The 16,655-nt window shown below is 48.2% G+C and overlaps 2 protein-coding genes across 2 annotated transcripts; both read right to left on the minus strand.

Moving 5' to 3' along the window:
* Positions 1-1,762: 1,762 nt before the first annotated feature.
* On the minus strand, positions 1,763-8,368 carry CEL (carboxyl ester lipase). Its single transcript, XM_026049343.1, has 11 exons — positions 7,896-8,368; positions 7,225-7,375; positions 6,778-6,900; positions 6,345-6,542; positions 5,909-6,039; positions 5,342-5,449; positions 4,906-5,023; positions 3,843-4,029; positions 3,097-3,300; positions 2,482-2,679; positions 1,763-1,975 (listed from the first exon to the last, which is right to left on the minus strand). Exons 1-11 carry the CDS (start codon positions 7,959-7,961, stop codon positions 1,783-1,785), a joined length of 1,677 nt encoding a protein of 558 aa, XP_025905128.1. The 5' UTR covers positions 7,962-8,368; the 3' UTR covers positions 1,763-1,782.
* A 211-nt stretch (positions 8,369-8,579) lies between these two features.
* Positions 8,580-15,969, minus strand: GTF3C5 (general transcription factor IIIC subunit 5). Its single transcript, XM_026049344.1, has 11 exons — positions 15,826-15,969; positions 15,318-15,540; positions 15,005-15,203; positions 14,021-14,216; positions 13,016-13,120; positions 12,636-12,750; positions 11,921-12,001; positions 11,141-11,238; positions 10,467-10,549; positions 10,049-10,191; positions 8,580-9,391 (listed from the first exon to the last, which is right to left on the minus strand). Exons 1-11 carry the CDS (start codon positions 15,967-15,969, stop codon positions 9,234-9,236), a joined length of 1,545 nt encoding a protein of 514 aa, XP_025905129.1. The 3' UTR covers positions 8,580-9,233.
* Between the last annotated feature and the right edge of the window lie 686 nt (positions 15,970-16,655).

The raw sequence follows: 16,655 nt of genomic DNA on the forward strand, positions 1-16,655 counted from the left end.
GCTGCCGGCCAAGCAAGGAGAGCCCCTTTCTAGGGGACAAGTCCGGACTTTTGTAAATAGAGACCTGGCGGCTCCCTCGGCAGCGGCAGAGCTGCCCCAGGGCTGCTCCGTCCCCTGGAAGTGCCATCTGCCTTGGACTTCAACCAGACTTTTCCAAACGCTGACCATGGAAGATGCAGCAGTGAGTTTTTTGGGTTTTTTTTTTTTTTTTTTTKTATAAAAAAGACAAAGTTTACTCTTTTTTTGACGATATTTATTGGTTGTAAATAGAAGAGACACTTGTACATTTTACTAACCCAGCCTTCCCCTGCCCTCCCTCGCCTTCCCCCTCCTCGTATTTAAAGCCGCGGAGAGGGACGTTTGTAGCAGCCATGGCCTCCCGCCTCGCTCCCCTTCTCTCTCCCTCCTTCCTCCACTGCCGCCGGCTCAAGCCAGAGCGCGGAGGTGCTTCTGTTTTAACCACTGTCAAAAACACTAACCAAAGGGGGACCGATTTTGTTCCTGGACCTGCTGATGACTCCGCCTCTTGTCTAAACACTTCCTTACGGAACATCTTTGTTGTTATTATTATTTTTTAATTTTTTTTATTTCTCCTCCCCGTTGCTTGTGCGTGTGTCTGTGCCGGTGTAACGCAGCCCAGGGGAGTGGGCGGTGGTGGCCACGCGCGCGACATGGCCACCATCGCTGAGGCGGCCGTGCCGCGACATGGCCGCCAGCCCGCAGAGGAACCCGGCGCGGCCAGGCCCAAGCGCTGGAAGCCGCACGTGCCCGGGGCCGCCGCTGCGCATGACGGGGGGCCTCCCTGACGCCGCGGCCTCTCCTCCTCTTCCTCCACGGCCTCTGCGAGCGCCAACCTTCGCCTCCTCCTTGCCGCGGAGGCAGCAAGTGCCTGAGGTAAGACCTGCCGCCGCCCGCCATGGCCACCCTGAGGTTTCGCACCGTCGCGACGGAGGCGCGCGCCACCCGCTCGGAGACTTGTACACTGCAATGTAATTAGTCTTTGCAATAAAATGCCGATGCTAACGCGTCCCCACCGCCCTGGTGGGATGGTATTGTCCTTTCACAGAGGTGGTGGTGGCACGAAGGTGGCCGAGCCTTGGGACGTCATTTTTGTGATTAAGAAAGGGGCTGTTTTGGGGACTGGTGTCATGTCGAGCAACCCTGCTGAAGCTGTGAGGCACTGGAGCTTGCGCCTGTCCTAGCAGCATTTCGTCTGGTGTCTAATTTACTGATTTTACTCTGGTTTTACTCTGGTTTTAAGAACAACTGTAATGGTTCTGGATCTCACTCTTGAAAAGGCTCAGAGAGGAGCTAGAAAATTAGTGGGAGAGTTGTAATGCGTTGATTATTTGAAAGCACTGGAAAATACCTAAGAAAGTGCAACATATGGGAATCACTTGTTAGAAAAACTCCTGGTGCTTTCTAAAGAACTGGAACAGTACCTAGAGAGTACAGAGATGATGCTAGGAGTGTTTAAGATCCAGTAATTCCTTGACAGCTGAGAGGAAAGACCTCAAAAGTAGCAGGAAAGTTCCTGAAAAGGAATTCTTAGAAAGCTCTTGAAAAATGTTTAAGAAGGTGTTTGGAGTAAAAATATCTGCATAGCCAGGGGAAATATTCCTAAGAAAGCATGGGGTAAGCCTCCAAGAAGGCACATGGCTAATGACCCAGGCAACCACGTGGAGAAGCCAGAATGACTCGGATACAAGCAAGCCTTTAATGATTTGGGTATTCCCTTAAAAAGATGTTTCTCTGAAAGCCCAGCAGTTCCTCTGCTTGGATCTATTTAAGGGGGATGTCATCAGCCTGGGGCAGTTTCTGATAGTCTGAACACCAGAAGTTCACATATGAGGATCTCAGATCCTGCTTCACCGAATCGTAGCTGATATCGCTGTTGATTTCCAGGTAGTTGGTGTTCTGGACGGTATAGGGCAGCCAGCCAATGGGCACACTGGAATGCCCTGTGTTGGGATCACTGGAAAAGAAAGGAGGAAGAGATAGAGGTTAAATATTGTGATAGCTTGTCGATGCAGCAAAACCTGTATTTTTTGGTAAGAATCCAAGCTGTGCTCAGGTGTGGTTTTAAGCACGTGCCAACAGAGAATTTGACACTGGGGCATGTGAGAGCGGCTCTCCGTGCTGGGAATGACTTGCCTACCTGCATTCACCTCCCTTGTTCCCCCCTAGCAGCAGCTTATCTCTTTTCTGAATTCCAGGACTCAGAAACAAATTTCATCATTAAGTTTAAGCAGGTATCATAAGATTTTTAAATTCTTCAGCATTTTTAAATGCTTCAGCTGTTCCCAGTTGTCCTCTCTGGAGCAAGAGGACCTAGAGCAAACTCAGCTCCTGGCAGCTACAGGGTGGAGTTTACAACAGATGTATGGACAGAGGGAATTGATCCCAAGAAGTTAATAAGCAGAAGGGGCAGGTTAAAGAGTTGCTGCAACAAGCCCTGAACGTGAAAGCAGAGGCACTTACCCCGTTCTGGCAAAATTGGTCCAATAAGCAATCATGGCTTTGGAGAGAGTCCTGTGCTTGGGAAGGTAGCCAAGGGGTGTGGAGAAGGGTTTTCCAAACATATACTGCAGCTCATCAGCATGGTCTGCCCCTACCCAGCTTGGGTAGATGGGCATTCGGGATGGCTGGGAGAACAAATAGCTGTACGTCTTGCCGGTCCTGGATAAACAAAAACCAGCTCATTAAGCAGCTGCAATTGGAATGCAGGGAAAGGGATGCTGATTCACAACATTGGCAGAGCTAGAGAGGCAGCCTTGGAGGATGCCCACGTGCTTGGAATTGTCTAAGTGCTCCCAGGGGAAAACATCTTTCTATTGTGGTGATTTTAACTTCAGTTTCTGATTCTCACCCTAATGCTTGTATCATCCAGCTGATTCACCTTGTGGAATCAGACACTGCCAAGATAAAGTTTGGGATTTTTAAGAAGCAGTGATTTCTTGTAGTGGGGATTTAAAACAAGCTTGCAGCATGACTGCTCTGCAGCAATAGGGAAATTCTGTCCGTAAAAGCTATACGTCAGTGTGTACTCAGTACCAGCCATGGCGCTGGCTTTGGGCTCTAAGGCAGACCGCTCACCGGGCATGCTGCTGGTGGAGCTTCAGGGTCCACTGTGTGGGAATGAGGAACATGTAATCGGTGGTCACGTCCACCACTGTCCTCTTCATAACCTCCTGGTCAGGGTTGGCGTTCCACATCTGAGTGTAGAGAGCGTATGTTGCATTGGCTCCTCTCTCCCCCTTCTCCCGCGTCAGGCCTTGGATCAACTTATAGACCTCATCCCTGAAAAGACAGATAATATCAATGACAGACCAGCAGCCTGAAGTGGGTCAAGGTTTATGGGAACAGTCTGCAGCTCTCTGAAGTTCACCTCCAACCCTGCAGTTGTCAGCTTTTTGGTGGACTAAAAGCTGATTTTATCAGTCCAGGGCTTAGAAGAAAGACACGTGCTTCATGTCTTTCTCAGCTGAACAGCTTGGGGACGAATAAGCCACACGTTCCTTTTGCCCTCAAAGAGAAGCCTTACAGGGCAGGTGCCCTGTGCACCCAGGATCTACCTGCTTTGCTCAGCTCTGCTCCAGGAGAGAGGACAAGCCTAGGGCTGGGGTTGAGTTCAGGTGCAATTTAAAGATATATGGAGAGACCTCTCCCTAACTGGTTACTTCTCTTTAAGGCACCAGACTTAGCAACACAGACCCTAGGCACCCTGACTTGGATCCTTTACTGAAATTAGTGCCCAGTCCACTCAGGTCTAAGCTCTCTGAGCTTGAACATGTTCAAGATGGTTCCTTCTGTTAACGGTTTTGAGAACACCCATCACTTACGCAGTCACTTTCACAAGCGGGCGGTTGACACCAGGAAAGTCAATCCCCGCAAATAAGTGCCCGTCCATGTTGTTGACCCCCGCAATGTAGTCAATGTCGGCAGCGTTGTCAAAGAGGTTCTCCGGCATGTCCGGGAGGAAGTCGCCATCCACAACAGGGGTGAGGGCAAGGTGATGAACAAGGGGAGCTGCAGCAGGAGAGAAAAACAGAACATTTTAGGAGCCAAAAGAAGACTGACCCGTGGCCTGGCCTACCCTATAGGTCAGGGAACTGTAGGAAGAATATGCTGGAGTAAGGGATGGTTTCAACAGTGATGTCAGTGCAGCCAGGATTTCACCCAGCAGCAGGGTGGCCATGGGATCATATTCAATCAATCTCATGCCCGTAAGTGGAAGAGAAGAGCAAGGGATCCGCCAGCTATATATGGACAGGTAATATCAACAAGCCATCTCCTGCCCCCAATCCCTTCCCAAAAATCCTAGTCAAAGATAGAGCAGAAGACCTCCTTCCCACCCCATTTATCTCTGCTAACTTGCTGCCAAGACCATAGACCTGGGACAGTGCATTTGCCCCACACTGGCTTGCCCACTCTCTGTCCTCAGCAGGGTTAAATCCTGGAGCTATTTACTAGGAGCACGAAGAGAGCAAGCGGAAATGTGGGAAAGAGATTCTCCAGACCAACAGAATCCCCAGCCTCCCATGCTTGCTGTGATCAAGCCACGTCTGGTGAGTCCTATACTCCACCCAGTGACTTAAGTGAAAATAGCAGGGTTGGGATAATTTGTTGTTGCTATAAACCATGTTCTTTGATGGCTCTTGCTGCTTTCAAACCAAGTGCAAACAGTTTTTCTGAGGTGAGCTTGGACCATGCATGTCAAGGCCTGGCCATCAAGATAACTCATCTGTCACTGTTGCCATGGAATAACAGTGTTCACTGAGCACACTGTGCACCTGCATGCGGCAGGGGGACTGGGAAATCCCACACTCCTTCCCTCTGAAAAGACACAAAGGTGTCTTCAGGTGCTCTTGGTGACTCCCCATCACCACGGCGCTGGCGACTTACAGGGCAGGTTGGTCAGTTCCTGGTGGTAGGCCATGGTCAGAGATTTGGGGTTCGTGACTCGTAAGCAGTTAGCCAGGACAGTTGTGTTGTCTGTAGGGCAGCCCACGGCCTGTGCAATCTGCAGAGGAAAATAAATTGTCTGGTATTATCCTCTGAAGCCAAGGTCACTCCTGGCTTCACGTGGGCAGAGAGGAAGTTGGGTTTAATTTCAAAGAATTGTGTTTGTAAAGCATTGGGCTTGGGAGCTTAGCTCCTTGTCTAGTTCCTTGTTAGGATTTCATAGACTAGAGCTTGACTTTGTTTTCTTCAAGCAAGGCTTTGACTTCAGCAGAGCTGCAGAACCCCAGTGTGCCCGGGGGGGCACAGCCCCTGTCACACTGCTAAGCAGCACCTGCCCCAGGCCACCTCTGCAGGCCCCTGCGCTGAATCGCGTTACCTTTTCAGCCCACTGAAGAGGGTTCTTCTGGATGGCCCAGTTGCAGAGCGCGACTCCACTCTGACTAATGGCTCTTTTGAACAGCCCTTTGCTGTATGGGGACAGTATCTGCAGCACAGAAGAGAAACAGGAGAGTCTTCTGGTACCAAGTCCTGGAGAGAGTCTTGCTTGTCAGACTCAATTTCTGGCACTAGGGGAGGCCCAGGGAAGCTGCCAACTCTTTCATTATTTAAGGGTCTCGGTGACCCCCTCTTGCCACAGCTCTCCCAGATTGCGTAGTCAAAAGTTAAAAGAAATAAAAGGAGCAGAACAGAGGGAGCTGGTAAGTGCTACTGCAGAGATCCTGGAAGAGAAAACATGCCTGTAGTTTCAGGCCTGATTAAACTGAAGAGAAGGAGCAACTGTGAAGACAAGAGGCCCAGGATTGTTTTCCCTGTGAAGGGGTGGATGTTGGTTAGTGGGCATGGAGCTCCCAATGAGGAAAGGAACCGTGTTCTGAGCTGATCATATCTACTGTTTAAAAGAAGAAGAGCAGCTCGCATGCCTACAGCAAACTTGAGAACAAACCTGCAGGGAGACACTGGCACCACCAGCAGATTCCCCAAAGATGGTGATGTTTTCTGGGTCACCCCCAAAGGCCTTGATATTCCTCTTCACCCATGAAATAGCCATGTGCTGGTCCTTCAGCCCATAGTTCCCTGAGCAACACAGGACATGTCATTCAGCAAGAGGACAGTAAAAGCTGGTGGCTGGGGCTCCTTCCACCGTGCAGCATTCGAATCAGGGCCAGCTACTGGCCTAGGTGTCCCCCCTACTCTAGATCTGCCACAAGACATAGTGCTGCAGCCAGAGCTGGAGTTCTGCACCTCCCCTGCTCTTCTCTGGGCAGGGAGCCCGTGTCTCCGGGCAGGGAGACAGCTGAGGGTCACAATCTACGTTGACACAGTGTCAACAAACCAGGGACCAACAACAGGGTGCCCTGAAGAGGGAGCAGCTGCTGTACCTGGTGCGTTCTCATCACCCGTGCTCAGGAAGCCCAGGGGCCCCACACGGTAGTTGAGCGTGACCACAATGACGTTGCCCCGCACAGCGATCTCCTCGCCATCGTAGAGGTAGTTGTTGAAGAAGTTGGCTCCCTGGCCACCTCCAACAAGGAAGGCGCCACCGTAGAGCCAGATCATCACGGGCAGGTTGCTGGAGACTGAGCAAGAAGAAAGAAACAGCGTGAAAGAAACTCTCTGCTCGGGGATGAGACTGAAGCATCCGGCAGGCTGTAGCTGAGGGGCATTAACTGACATGTTTCCCCTCATCCCAGAAATACGAGTGCTTCTGCAATTGCTCAATGTGCGGACATTACTACTGAGACACGCTTGAGAGCAGTTTATCAACAAAAGGCAGCAAAGAGTCTCCTCCCCAGGCCTCTGCTAAGCACGTACCTTCCTTCTTCCCCTGAGGGATCCAGATGTTCAGATAGAGACAGTCCAAGCTCCCACGGACATCTGTTTGTGCCATTGTCATCTGCATGCAGCGTTTTTTGAACGTTTTTGCTTTCAGTGTTCCTGATGGGAGAGAGGAGAAGACAGGCCACCGTTTAGAGGCTTCAACTCTGTCCTTCGGTTGCAACCTGTCCACCCATCCTCCCCTCCCATCCAGCACAGAGGGAGCGAGGTCTCTACAGCCGTTGGGACCAGGCAAAGAGGATGACAAAGCAGGACCCTTTATTGCTGACAACTCTGGCTGCTTCATGTGGCTACTTGAAATTCTTGGGAAATTACTTTTTCATTGTACTGCTTAGTATACAAACCCAGCAACACCTCTACTCTGGCACTAACAGACAAAAGACAAATGAAGAAAAACAAAGGTCTTCAAAAACTGGATCTTACCTTCCCAGCCAGGATGTGGTTGGGGGTCTTCCAGAATCTCCGGAGGGGCAGCAAAGGGGATTCCTCTGAAGATATCAACGTAGTTCCCAAAGAGCCCCAGCTTCTTACTCTCACCTTCCACGAAACCTCCTTCCGTGCGCACCACACCCAGCTAAATGTTGTCCCGTTGGGAAGAGAGAAGAGTAAATCCACAGCTTTACACCTCCTGCCTCTGGCCTCCCATTGCCAGCACCCACCAGTACCGGGTGGTCTGGCTGGACTGCTCCCCTGCATGGCCTGACTTGCAGCCCCCTTTTCCTGCTGTCCCTTTTGACCCCCATGGGCGGCCCCCAGTAGTTGCTGCTCAGGGGTATTTACTCCAGTGCAAGTGTCCTGCAGCCTCCTCTACCACGGGCAGACGGCAGCAATTTCCCTGCATTTCCAAGAATCAGGAGCAATAACTGCAGCCTTCAGCTATAACCCAGGCCAGACACAACCCAGGACTGGGAGGGAGCTTTCAGAAAACGGTGAGAGCCTTTGGCACGTTTAGCACAGGAGAGAGCCCTGCCTTTGCTGTCAAATTTCACAGAGCCTCTTTAATGGGGTCCACACCATCTTTTTTTTTCCTTTAACTCAGATATGCAGAGGGGAAAGAAATCTTGCAAAGCCAAAGGAAACTCCTCTCCACTTACCGTTGCTGCCCATGTTTCCCCGAGGCAGCAGCACAAGGCCAAGCACAGGATTTGCCAGGGAGCCATGCTGCATGTGCACCCAGGAGCCAGACCCTGTGTGCAGGGTTATATATATCGACAGCGGCGCAGCTATCCATGCACCTCTGTGACCCCTTATAGGCTATAAGGCAAGTCCCCCACATGCTTGTCCTTCAGCTGCCTGAGGCCAGAGAGATAGGCTGGCATCACTCTGTGAGAGCCCTGCAGATGCTGCTTGTGCAGGCTACAGATCAAAGGAAAGGATCCGACTCTAAAGGCGGAAAAAAAAAGCAGATTGATTTCTTGCATAAACCTTCTTAAACCCAGTTTGAAAGATTTTGTAATAATTTAACTCTTCATTGTGCCCCCAAAACTACTATGTTTCAATTATCCAAATATGTTACATTACATATAAAAGTTGCAGTGAAAGAAAACAGATCAAGGAGAAGGATGTTATTACTGGAAAAAAATTATTAAAAAAAAAAAAGGAGTACTGGCTTATTTGACTTATTAGCAATACTATATCCTCTGCCGTGTGGGCAGGTGGTTTCTGATCATCTGCTCTCCCAGGGCTCAGTAAATTAAAAATAATAATTTCCATCTCAAATATGCATAATTATGAAGAGCTCTTTTTGCAGGCTCTGATAGACTTAAGACTGACACTCCTCAGAGCCTCTTGATGAAGTGTCAGCAGTGAACTAATTCCTACAGTTCTCCTCAAGGAGTTAATTTTATTCATACTTTTACCAGTTGACCCAGATGACAGATCCAAGAATTGTGTGGTCTCCCAAGCTTAATCAGCTGAATGCTGCCTAATTACAGTTGAGGTAATGGCTGAATCTCATACACTGGAACAAAGAAGCAAATGTGACAGTGAGTCCTAACTGAGGAGCCCAGCCACCATAGTTGCCCAAGAACAGCTCATCCTTCTTCTGAGTGCATATTGAAGCTGCAGTTTATTTGAGGAGGACAATAAAAACACCATTGCGTAACAGCCAGGGAAACAGAGCAAATGAAGGACCACTGACCTCCCTTGAATTAGCAAGAGCTGCAACAGTAAGTGCCAGCTGGAGCCTGGCAAGAAAACAGTATCCCCATGCTGTTGGTTTTATGAGGGGTTTTTGGCCAGCACTTACAAAAAATGTAGGCACCATCCAGAATGATGGCCATCAACAGGCACCACATTCAGGATCAGATGAGTAGATGGCATCTTAGTGCAATTTTTGCTTTTCCACATCCAGTGCATGGCTGCTAATCCCTCAGCACTTGAGAAAAGAAGCAGAAGAGTCTATCCCATTGTGGCAAGACCGCTCACTGTATTCATACGTAGTCCAGAATTTCTGTTTCCATTTCATTTTCACTCCCATCAGAAGGCTTGAAGTCCTCCTCCTCTTCCTCTTCATCATCCTCATCCTCTCCAGATTCATAAGTCAGCTGCTCTTTGCCATCTTCACTGCTTGTTGTACTTGAGAAAAGAGCTTAATTGGGGAAAGAAAGAGGGGAAGATATTACAATTCCTTTCTCAGTGAAACCTGGGGTATGTGCAGCAGGGTTCTTAAATCAAGTGAGAAGAAAGCAGAAGCCTGAAGGTCACAGCTAATGTTGCACCTCAACACAATGTGATCAGAACCAGAGCAGCTTATTTCCCACTCCAGAATTGCTAGGACAGCAGATTGGCTCGATCATATGTCTTCACCTAGCTGATTCTAACATAATTCACTGGGATACTAATTTTGCCCAGCATCTTGAAAAAACTTTTTCATTTCTCCTTGGTCAAGATAATTTTTGCATCAAGCAATATATCTATAAATATAATATCATGGACAACACCAGGCAAAGACATTTATAACCTGAACTCTATGATACATGGAAGATGAAATAGAAAATTTCCACTGCGAGCCATTTATAATCCCAGCCCAGGACAACAGGTTCATCTCCCTTACTGTGATGAACTGGAACAAAACCAGCACCAGATCTAGCGCCACCATTTAACCTCCACAAAGAAAGGAGTGATAATGGGAACACAGCTGCCCCGGGGACAACTGCATTGTCTTGATTCAACGCACAAGCTCCCAACACCACCAGGAAGGCAGGAAGATGCCGTTCAGCATTTTGAGGTTCAGAAGCATCTTTACCAGGTCTTGTGGATCTGATAATCTGCTTTATCATCAGAGACATGGAATCTCGCAGATCATCACTCGTCTTTGGGAGGCACCACCCATCCCGCTCTGTGCATTCCGACTCTGCACCATCATTTCGACGGATGATTTTCTGTAAGCTAAAAAGCAGCAAAAAGGGGGACAAATTAGCCTTGTAGTCAGACACAGGCTTCAAATGGGATAAAGAATGTCTTATTTTCTTGATATTTCAATAAGCTGGAATAGTATCATATTTGGTTATTCACATTGCTGTTATGAGGGAATTTTATTTTTATTCAGAAGCTAAAAATCTCCTAAGTTGCTGATCGAGGACAGAGAGAGAGGAATTGCCTGGATATAAATAGCAGGTTTTGAACTAGTTCTAACAGAAGACTCTGCTACCAGCGTGCAATACCTTTCCACATTCAAGTCACAGAGCTGGTAGAACATCTGCCGATAAGGTGGTAAGGCTCCTTCTCGGAAAATGTAGATAGATTCCTACAAAGAGGAAAGAAGGAACAGATTTAATGTGTGTTTCATGATGTAATAGGTCAATTTTGATGTAACTGGAAAGTACTTCCTACAGGCTGATTTGCGAGCAAGGCACTTCCTATACAACAGTTTCAAGGCAAGGAGGGATAGTCTGCATGTGGCAAAAGATAAAGCTGGAGGAGAAATATAGCAGCACTTCACTGCAGTCATAGTTACCACAGCACAATTACTGCTTAAGAAGGGATCGTAGGCTTCATTCCAGCAAAAAGGAAAAGAGTATTTTGTACTTCACTGACCATAAAGATTTCCAAATCAGGAAAAAGTACACTCAGGATGAAACAAAATGTCTATTATATCTAGGACTAGGGCTGAGAGTACCCATCCCAACTTGCAGCTTGTAAGATATGCATTAAATGAGCAGCAGATCAAAGTTCTGCAGTGCAAGATACAACTAGCAACTTTCCAGTTAAACGAAAGGACACCAAATTACTCACATCTCAAAGAGAAATCTGCACCGTTAAGTGCCTGACAAGACAGAAAACATCCTTTTTCTACTAGACTATTTCCAGATCTCAGTAGAAGGGGATTAGTACCAACCTTCAGTTTGTACCTGCTGGAGGCAGGCTTTTTTGAAGTGGATGCTGCAGAAGTACCAAGTCCTTGTTTCAGATCATGTATACTGACTGTGTGACTCACTGAAAGATGAAAGAGAGAACAAATGAACTTCTGCACACTGGGGCACTGTAATGTCACTTCTCCCGGTCACCTTTGCTGTTCAGCAGAAGGCAGACCAACCTAACAACTGAGCGTGTGCTGCTCATTCTGGAAAGAAGTTACTCCATGACAAATCATGATTTTGGTGGTGAGTTTGGCTGTGTTTTCTCCACAGCACATTTGATGATGCCTTTTCTATTCCTTCTGTGCTGTGCTACTCTATTCCCCAAAGTGACTGCATGCAGACTTTCCACTGCTTTACTTGAGGAGCTACAGAATGTGTTCCCTGCAACTTTCCTGGTCCCCCTCTACTTCACTGGCTGTTGGAGCTTCCTTCCCGTGACCTCATTTAGGGAGCAGAGCAGGAAATAAGGAAAACACACGTTACTTTTCAACAGTTATGATAAAACTTTTCTGATGTAGTCTAGCTCCCCAGACTCCCTTCTGTCTGTGTAGACACTCTAGCTCAGCCAGCCAGGCATCCAAACTCCCAACACTTCTCAAGAGGCAACTCTTCTACTCTTTTTAACAGTGGCACCGTATTGCAACCTGAGATAAAGTTCCAGTTTTGACTAAGCTGGAAGACTTTTCACCACTGGTGTCAAGGAAGGGATAAACCAAGGAAACATAGAGCAGCCAAAGAGCACTTCTAGCTCAGCCTACCTGGCTTTTTGACAGTGATGGGCAGGCTGTAGTTGTATGTGCTGCGTTTTGCTTTCACTGGCATATCATTAGGGGCATAACCTAGAGGTGGAAAAAGAAAACAGACATTGAACTGAGGGCAAGTACCCTGCAGAATAACCCTAGCTCAGTAACAGAAGTACTAGTGTGTGCAAGGAAAGCTGATCTTTGGGAATCACTGATTTCAGTGAGATAGAGAGACGAGAAATGCCAGAAAAACAAATGAATTACTGGATACTGTTCCCTTATAGGCTCATGATATGATCTCAGAAAGTTCCCTTCATTGTTTCTGCAAAATAAGAGCAGATAAACCCTACGTCCCAAGGTCCAAGATAGCATCCTGCACAAGCTGGAGAAATAACTACTATAAAAGCAACAGAATGCATTGCTCAGTGCCTCCCCACAGTGAGGGAAGATGCCTGCAGACGTACACGTGGGCTTTGAAAACATGGAAGAGCAAAATCAGTCAGCTGTTCTCTAGGTTTGGTTTGTGCTAATGAGGAAATACTATGAAATCAATTATTAAATGTGTTTACAAAGTAAATACTGGAAACAACTAATTCTAGAGGGATGGCCTCTCCAAAAGAGCAGAAACTTATGAAAAAAAATGACTTTGGAGTTTAAAAAGCAAATAAAAAGAACTACAAAGATTAATCAGAAAGCACAAGGAGGGTCTCTATGAGTTGGGCCATTTTACCGTATTTCATTCCACAGCGAATTCGGAAATCCAGGACTTGATAAATTTTTGCTTCAGGGTGTTTTCTGGGGTCATACCCAAACCTAACCCATAAGCTTCTCCAGGGACCTGTTAGCTGTGTAAACACACAGGAGAAGGACAGTTACTACAGACTGTTCAGAGTTACAGTTTATCAGAAAATTCTTATATGTCCCCTCTTTGCCCAAAGGGTTTTTTTTTTTCTTTTTTTTTTTCTTTTTTTTGATTCTTCCAGCTCTTTCCTCACTTTCAGCACCAGTACTCCTACACTAGGAGATGTTCAGGTAAAGAGCCAGGAAAATCCAAGTGATCCTCCCACCTCCCTGAAGTAGGAACAAAAGCAGATCTGTCCAGAGACTTACCATGTAATAGGCCAAATATGGCAAGAGAAGTTTCAGCTTGTCGGGATGAACACTGATATTGGCCTTTACTGCATTCCGAGACCAGACAGGACGAACTTCAAAGAGCTAAAATAACACAAACCAGCAGTGGAAAGTTCAATTTCCCAGTGGATTTTCTTACGTTTTAGCCTTTTAACTGTCATAATGGCAATTTGCATAGCCCGAAGTAAGGCTGGCAGCCCTGGCTTACAAAAAGGCTGGCAGCACAAAAGGAACTGAGTGTACTTTTGCTGCAAAGATAGACTCAGACCTTGACTTGCAAAGTGAACTGGACACAGCAGTTTAGTCTACTGAGACTTATTGCATCTGTCAGACTACTGATCTGCACTGTTGTTATCCTTAGAAAAACAGCCTATATTCATTCAATAGTCAATCTGCTCTCCGCAAGAGCAGCAGAACTGGTCAGACAAAAGGCAAACCAAAAAAAAAAAAAAAAAAAAAAAAAAGACTTTCAGAACACAGTTAACTCTGGTGAACACAATTTCAGAGCCTAGGTACATGCCATTAATTTACTTCAGTGATGTGACTTTGTCATGCCTCGATTATCTCACCCGTTATTTACATGGAGAGCTACAGCTGTTCAAGACACAAAATATTCCTAGGCCTGGCAAAATATGCCACCACAGCCCCTCTCCTTTGAGAGATTAGGGAATGGAAAAAGCAAATATATATTTGGCTAAGGTCACACAGGAACGTTGATATTGAACTGGAATTGAACCCAAAGTCCCAGCTTAAATACTCTGGTCTAGTTGGGGCTCAAATCTTACTTTATAGAAAGGTTAACAAAGAAACTTTATGTCAAGACCTCTAAAGCTTCCGAGAAGCCAGCAAGACAACTGCTAGTCTACAAAAGATTCTTGAAGCCAAGAATCTTCCCGGAGGTCAAAGAAATTGGCTGAATGCAGCTTTTCACACACAGCCTGCCCCAGTACAGCACTCCGTCCAGCTCAGGCACTGGACACGTACCTTTCGCAGCTCTTCCTCCACCTTTCTATCCACAGGATTGGTGCACACTTTCTTCCAGGTCTGTACAGCAGCATCCAGTGGTTTAGCTGGGATTTCTTCATCATCAAAGTTCACAAAGATCGCGTTGTGCGGGCGCCGGGCTCTGCTGAGGCCAATCAGGTTCTCACCGGATACTTGAGGGTTGTTGTATCCATCCCTAGGAAACGGTGCAAAGTACTGGAATTGCTTTCTGTGTGTTGCATTCATTGGAACACACAAAAATGAAGTTTGTTTTCCAAATTTCCAAAGTTGCAGCTATGTGAGCTATGGATTTAACTGCGGCCTGACCTCACTATAGATCTGGGGACTACATTCTGGTAACCATAAAAGACTCTTAAAAGCGTTTAACTGAAAACATTGTGCAAAGGACATTTAAATTAAAAAAGAAAAAAAGAAAGAAAAACTATATTCAGTTTCCTTATGACAGAATTCCCCTATGCTATGTGCCTGAAAACCCTCAGGCAGTTTATTGGTAGTTTGTATGAAATACATTTGCAAAACAAAAGGCTTTACTCCTATGATTCACACTATATTTTCTCTACTCAAATTGCTTAACTTCAGGAACATACATGGAAATGGAGTTACTACTTCAATCTTGAAATTACATAATATATTTGCATTTTTAGTTCCAGTGGAAGGCTGCAGTGAGAAAGTGAAAGATGTTTCTTGTGGGATATATCACAGGTTGTTTTGCCAGAAAAACAAACAAGGGGTCAGAAAAGAACAGCTCCCTTGAACATGATCATGGCACCATGTGGCATTGACTGCTGCACACACTGCACTAAGCTCCAGCCTGATTATTGTTTAAATATAATAATGTATTTAACACTACTCTAATGCTGCAAGAGCTATTAGAAATACGTCTCAAACCAGGAAAAGGTTTCACTGTTTGTTCACTCAGGAACCAATACAGATATTTATGATGCTGTGAGATACGGCACTAACCGGTGTTGTATATCTGGCCGATAAAAATAGTCAACAGGAGTGTCCAGGCGGGAGAAAATTGGTGGGGGGATGTAGAGAGGTAGCTCCCTATTGAAAAATTCTTCTTTCTCCGGTTTCAGCATTAGGACTTTGTCATACATGGAGATTTGTTTGCCGTCAGGTCCAGAATGCACTGCCAGGTACTGGAAGTCAGACATTCCTGCAAGGAACAAAAATTAAGGGGGGAAAAAGAAAAGTGTTAAAGGAAGCACTTCCCTTACACACCAGCTGTGCTAGTCTGTAAGCCACACAGACCCAAATATCAAGGTATTACCTTGAAATTTGTAAACAGTTGTGACAATCCCCAGAATTTCCATTTCAAACTTGACTTCTGGCTGCGTCTGCTTTTCAGCATCCTGCTGCTGCTGCCTCTTGGTCCTCCTGGTCACCCGGAGCAGCAGGGAGGAGGTGGGGAAGCGGTTGGCGCAGACAGGGTGGCAGTAGGGATCGCGGGGGCGGAAATAGAGCTCCAGCCTTTTCGTGGGGTCCGCGTAGATCTGGGGGACATGGACACCCTCGGTCAGCACCCCGTCCTCGCGTCCCCTCCGAGCTTGGCCACTGTGACTCCCTGTCCTGCCCACATGGGTACATCCCGGGGCTGCCCTGATCCCGCTCAGGATTCCCTGGATAATCTTTCATGGATAGAGGTGGCCTGGAGGCTTCACCCCAACCCCCAGGCCCAGGGCCTGTCACCAAGGCCCGGGCCGCCATCCCGCCCCCCTCGGCCCCTTCCCACGGGGGCGGACCCCGCTCCGCAACCGGCCCCGCGCGGGCGCCCTCACCCGCGACACGCCCTGCTCTCCTCCCAGCGTGCGGAGCGCGGCGCCCACGTCGCGCACGAGCCCCGGGTGCTCCACGCACACGAGGCGCGGCGCGCGGGGCAGCTCGAGCACGGCCGAGCCCGCCTCGCCGCCCCCCGCCGCCATGCCGCCCCGGGGCCTCCCGCCGAGGCGCCCGCCCCCTTCCCCCCACGATAGGCCGCGGCGCGAAGGTTCCGCCACAAAAAGGTTCCGCGCGCCGCGGCACAAAATGGCGGCAGCGGGCGCGGGGCGCGAGCAGCGGCCGTGGGGCGGCAGCAGGTCGGTACGGGCAGGCCTGCCGGCCGAGCCCAGCGCATTAGGGCTCGGAGACGGACACAGAATAGCTAGAAGCCCACACTGATCCTCGCCGTCCCCGCTCAGTGACGAGGCTGGCTTAAAAGCGGGGATTCCCCCAAGGAGAGCGGTGGTTTCGGTGCCTCTGGCCTGCAGGGTGCAGTGCTGCCGCGTTTGCAGCCTCTGCTCTACTGTCGTCCCTCCGGGAAGCTCTGCGCTGATGCTGGAGCTCCGGGGATTGCACTTGAACACAAACTCCCTGAAAGTGTGAGGGGGCACTTGCTGCCTGAGGAAAGGGGTGAAAAGTGCCCTGGAGCGGCAGGTGTCTTCCCAGAGTGAAATACTGTGGTGCTGGGGCAGCAGTTTGCCATTCCCGTGCGTCTTGGTGCCCTGGAGAACCTGGTGGCCTGGGATTTGCTGCCTCCCCTTGTCCCGGCCTTCCTTCTTTCCCTTGTACCCCCAGCTTACCTGCCAGGAATGGTGTGTTTTGAAGGCTCTGCGTGCCTCCTGGTTGTACA

The sequence above is a fragment of the Nothoprocta perdicaria genome, unplaced genomic scaffold (assembly GCF_003342845.1).
Source record: "Nothoprocta perdicaria isolate Ctin4 unplaced genomic scaffold, notPer1 scaffold_6, whole genome shotgun sequence".
In the NCBI taxonomy this organism is placed as follows: Eukaryota; Metazoa; Chordata; class Aves; order Tinamiformes; family Tinamidae; genus Nothoprocta; species Nothoprocta perdicaria.

What these genes read in the sequence shown, in the direction of transcription:
- CEL (XM_026049343.1), bottom strand. Translation starts at nt 7,961, where the DNA reads ATGGCTCCCTGGCAAATCCTGTGCTTGGCCTTGTGCTGCTGCCTCGGG. An exon ending in CCCTCAGGGGAAGAAGGAAG is followed by an intron (nt 6,543 to 6,777) that starts GTACGTGCTTAG and finishes CTTCTTGCTCAG; the next exon opens with TCTCCAGCAACCTGCCCGTG. An exon ending in CTCTTCAGTGGGCTGAAAAG is followed by an intron (nt 5,024 to 5,341) that starts GTAACGCGATTC and finishes TTTCCTCTGCAG; the next exon opens with ATTGCACAGGCCGTGGGCTG.
- GTF3C5 (XM_026049344.1), bottom strand. Translation starts at nt 15,969, where the DNA reads ATGGCGGCGGGGGGCGGCGAGGCGGGCTCGGCCGTGCTCGAGCTGCCC. An exon ending in GAGAGCAGGGCGTGTCGCGG is followed by an intron (nt 15,541 to 15,825) that starts GTGAGGGCGCCC and finishes CATGTCCCCCAG; the next exon opens with ATCTACGCGGACCCCACGAA. An exon ending in TGTGACTTGAATGTGGAAAG is followed by an intron (nt 10,192 to 10,466) that starts GTATTGCACGCT and finishes GCTGCTTTTTAG; the next exon opens with CTTACAGAAAATCATCCGTC.